This window comes from Leptonychotes weddellii, unplaced genomic scaffold, assembly GCF_054177405.1.
Source record: "Leptonychotes weddellii isolate Sample4059 unplaced genomic scaffold, ASM5417740v2 HiC_scaffold_8512, whole genome shotgun sequence".
Lineage (NCBI taxonomy): Eukaryota > Metazoa > Chordata > Mammalia > Carnivora > Phocidae > Leptonychotes > Leptonychotes weddellii.
The window spans coordinates 3,072-7,184 of record NW_028056070.1 but is presented as its reverse complement, the minus strand read 5'-3'; the positions used below and the strand labels follow the sequence as shown (position 1 = coordinate 7,184).

General features: G+C 40.7%; 1 protein-coding gene across 1 annotated transcript; it reads left to right on the top strand.

Moving 5' to 3' along the window:
• The first annotated feature begins 1,936 nt into the window (after positions 1-1,936).
• LOC102727236 (olfactory receptor 8B3-like) lies at positions 1,937-2,916 on the top strand. Its single transcript, XM_006742141.2, has one exon. It carries the CDS (start codon positions 1,984-1,986, stop codon positions 2,914-2,916), a length of 933 nt encoding a protein of 310 aa, XP_006742204.2. The 5' UTR covers positions 1,937-1,983.
• Positions 2,917-4,113: the final 1,197 nt, after the last annotated feature.

Here is a 4,113-nt window from a genome sequence, read left to right as displayed (position 1 = left end):
GTCCCTCACCTTTCTGAGACATACTGTACAAAAACTAGTCTTATGGATACCTCCTAAAAAGCTTGAGGCTTTAGGGGTGTCTGGGTGGCTCAGTCGTTCAGGGTCCTGGGATCGAGCCCCGCACTGGGCTCCCTGCTTGGCAGGAAGCCTGCTTCTCCCTCTCCCTCTGTCTGCCACTCCCCCTGCTCATGATCTCTCTCTCTGTCTGTCAAATAAAAATAAAAATCTTTTTAAAAAACCTTGAGGCTTTAGATGTATGCTACACCACTTTCCTTTTCCAGGAAGTAGCTAGGAACTGGGGGAATTTTGTCCCAATCACATGTGCTATGCCAAGATAGGTATGATGATAAGAGGGTATCTTGAATTTCCCTAACAGCTTCAATATGTCTGGTTTCATGCATGAACTGGGTGCAGGACCTTCTTAGATAGTTTCTAGATTTCTTACAAAGGGAATCTGTACACAAATTGTTTTTGAATCAATGTGTCATGTAGAAAAGTAGAGATTAAGGCTTCCTCTTCCACCATCTTGCAGAATGGGAAATGGGAGTTTATTTTTGGCTCTTCCTTAAAGGGAGGTATGATCCCTATGGTGAAGGGAAAACTTGAGCAAATTATTGGGTCCCTTAAGGACTAAAGACAGATTATGGTCCAGGGTGTTTATAGAATACCCATAGTTTCTGATTACACTTAGAAATTTTCCTTGGGGAAGACACTGAGCAAGCTTCTGCCTTGTTTACAACTGAGTCCATTATATAATTATACCCACATTAAATCTTCTGTGACTTACCAAGTGGCAAAAATGATAATAATAAAGACTTTCTGTCTGCTGTTTGAAGGAACTAAAAGCCATAATCAGAAATTATGATCCATAGTTCTAAAAGATTTCCAGGGCATATCAGCAATTTAGTGTGGGCTGCATTCTCTTTGAGTTAAAGAAACAAAATCCTTAGAGCCTGATATTGCCCTTCCATGACAATGGGGGTAATAACAATGATAAGGAAGCACCAGTGTTTTCTGGCTTAAGGTGGGTGAATTTCTTTTTTTTTTTTTTAAGATTTTATTTATTTATTTGACAGAGAGAGAGAGTGACACCAAGAGAGGGAACACAAGCAGGGGGAGTGGGAGAGGGAGAAGCAGGTTTCCTGCTGAGCAGGGAGCCTGATCTGGGCTCAATCCCAGGACCCTGGGATCATGACCTGAGCAGAAGGCAGACATTTAACGACTGAGACACCTAGGCGCCCCTGAACTTCTGAATTTCATTTTTATTCATGTCCTTTTATGAGATGGAAGTCTGAAGATCTAAGATATGCCACTTTCCCTCCCAGTTTTGCAGTTCTGAGGCTCAAGTGAAATTGGCAGAAAAATCTGTCAAGAGCAGGGAATGTTTAGAGATGTTGTAGGGGGTGGTCAAAGAATGCATTCTGTCAGTCAGTGAGTTCCCTCTCCATGGGCAAAACTCTTGCTACTCCAGATTTGTGGCTTTTACTCTGTGACATGGGGCAGTAACTTCTTGTAGACTGGTCCCTTAGTTTTGGATTAGAAACAATCTACTTGGTTTCTACCACACCAAGTGGTAGTGCATTAGAAGCCAGCTCCAGGTCTCAGCTTCCAATATTACTGGTGAAGAGAGGGCTCAAGTGAATGAAAATGATTGAGGAAAGAAGGATAATTGTGTCCTGGTGCAAACTTCTCCCTTATCTTTTGGTTTTTCCAACAGTTATGTTTACATTTGGCAACATTTCTCTTCACTCTATAGGCTAAGTTTTGAAGTTCTTTGTTACTTAGCTTATAGAGACTACTAAGGGGAAGTCTGAGTCACTCAGTATTATGATAATGGTAAAGGAGTCTATGGGTCCAGGTTGGGCTACTCTCAGACCTTCCCCATGCATACACCGCACTTGGGAGAGGAGATATGGTGGAAAAAGCTAGGTTTTTCTTTGTGTAACGGTTTTCTTCTGTGCTCATAGATCCCTTTAGAGAAGAATGGCTCCTGGAAATGTTTCTTTTGTGACTGAATTCATTCTGGCAGGACTAACAGGTCTTCCAGATCTCCAGCTCACCCTCTTCTGTATGTTTCTAGTCATGTATGTGGTCACTGTGTTGGGAAATTTGTGCTTGATAAATCTAATTGGGCTGAATTCACACCTCCACACCCCCATGTACTTTTTCCTCTTCAATTTGTCCTTCATAGACCTCTGTTATTCTTCTGTGTTTACACCCAAAATGCTGATTAACTTCTTATCAAGAAAGAATATTATCTCCTACCTGGGGTGCATGACCCAGCTTTACTTTTTTTGTTTTTTTGCTATCTCTGAATGCTATGTGCTGACGTCAATGGCCTATGATCGCTATGTGGCCATCTGTAACCCACTTTTGTATAATGTTGTCATGTCCCCTAAAGTGTGTTCCAGCCTTATGCTTGGTTCATATTTGATGGCATTTTCAGGTGCTATGGCCCACACAGGATGCATGCTGAGACTGACCTTCTGTGATGCAAACACCATCAACCATTATTTTTGTGATATTCTCCCTCTGCTCCAGCTCTCCTGCACCAGCACCTACATGAACGAGCTGGTGGTTTTCATTGTGGTGGGCATCAATGTGATTGTGCCCAGTGTCACCATCTTTGTCTCTTATGGTTTCATCCTCTCCAGCATCCTGAGCATCAGCTCCACCGAGGGCAGGTCCAAAGCCTTCAGCACCTGCAGTTCGCACATAGTTGCTGTTTCTCTCTTCTTTGGATCCGCTGCATTTATGTATCTTAAGCCATCTTCTGCTGGGTCTATGGATGAGGGAAAAATCTCTTCTGTCTTTTACACCAACACAGTTCCCTTGATGAACCCTTTCATTTACAGCTTGAGAAACAAAGATGTTAAACTTGCCCTGAGGAATATTCTGAGTAGGAGACAGTTTTAATCAGAAACAATGTCTCTCTGTGCAGTTACACGAGAGAGCTTTTTTAAAAAATTTTTTATTGTTATGTTAATCACCATACATTACATCATTAGTTTTTTTGTTTTGTTTTGTTTTAAATTTTTTTATTGTTATGTTAATCCCCATACATCATTCGTTTTAGATGTAGTGTTCCATGATTCATTGTTTGTGCATAACACCCAGTGCTCCATGCAGAATGTGCCCTCCTCAATACCCATCACCAGGCTAACCCATCCTCCCACCCCCCTCCCCTCTAGAACCCTCAGTTTGTTTTTCAGAGTCCATCATCTCTCATGGTTCGTCTCCCCCTCCGATTTCCCCCCTTCATTCTTCCCCTCCTGCTATCTTCTTCTTTTTTTTTTCTTAACATATATTGCATTATTTGTTTCAGAGGTACAGATCTGTGATTCAACAGTCTTGCACAATTTTCCACTGGAAAAAGATGAATAGTCTCCAAATTATTGAATTGAGCAACAACAGAGTGACACTGTACCATTGGGGTTGTTCTTATCTGCCACTTGCTATTAGAAGCAGAAATCAAATAGTGTGATAGTGTGTGTATACTCCTGTTTCTTTGCTCTGATTGGCAAGAATATGTCTTTTTTTTTTTAAAGATTTATTTATTTGCTTTAGAGGAGGCAGGGTAGAGAGAGAGTGAGAGAGAATCCCAAGAAAATTCTGTGCTGAGCACAGAGGCTAATCTCCCGACCCTGAGATCATGACCCTGAGATCACAACCTGAGCCAAAACCAAGAGTTGGATGCTTAACTGAGCCACCCAAAAGACAAAAGAATATGTCTTTTTTAAATGGCAGAAATTGAAGTTTCCATAAAGACTATTATCTTTAATTTATTTTGCATCTGTAAACATTTTGCAGCAGGCTTCTTTGGCAAAGGGTTGGTTTTCCTTGTTTGTTTTTATTTTTATACAGTCAAAGTAGCACATAACTGATCAACAAAACATATTTACTCTATTGATGGGAAAGTGAAGCTCAGAATAGCTAATGATTCACCCAAAATCACACAGCTGCACAAAAACAAGGTCTATAGTATCCTCTTTAGTCTTCTGATTTCAACTCTACTGCTCTTTGTGGTATGCTTTGCTTCTTCTTTATTATTTTTGTTTCAATAAACAAGGACTATGAGAAGACATTTCTAGTTTGAAGATTGATTCTGTTTTG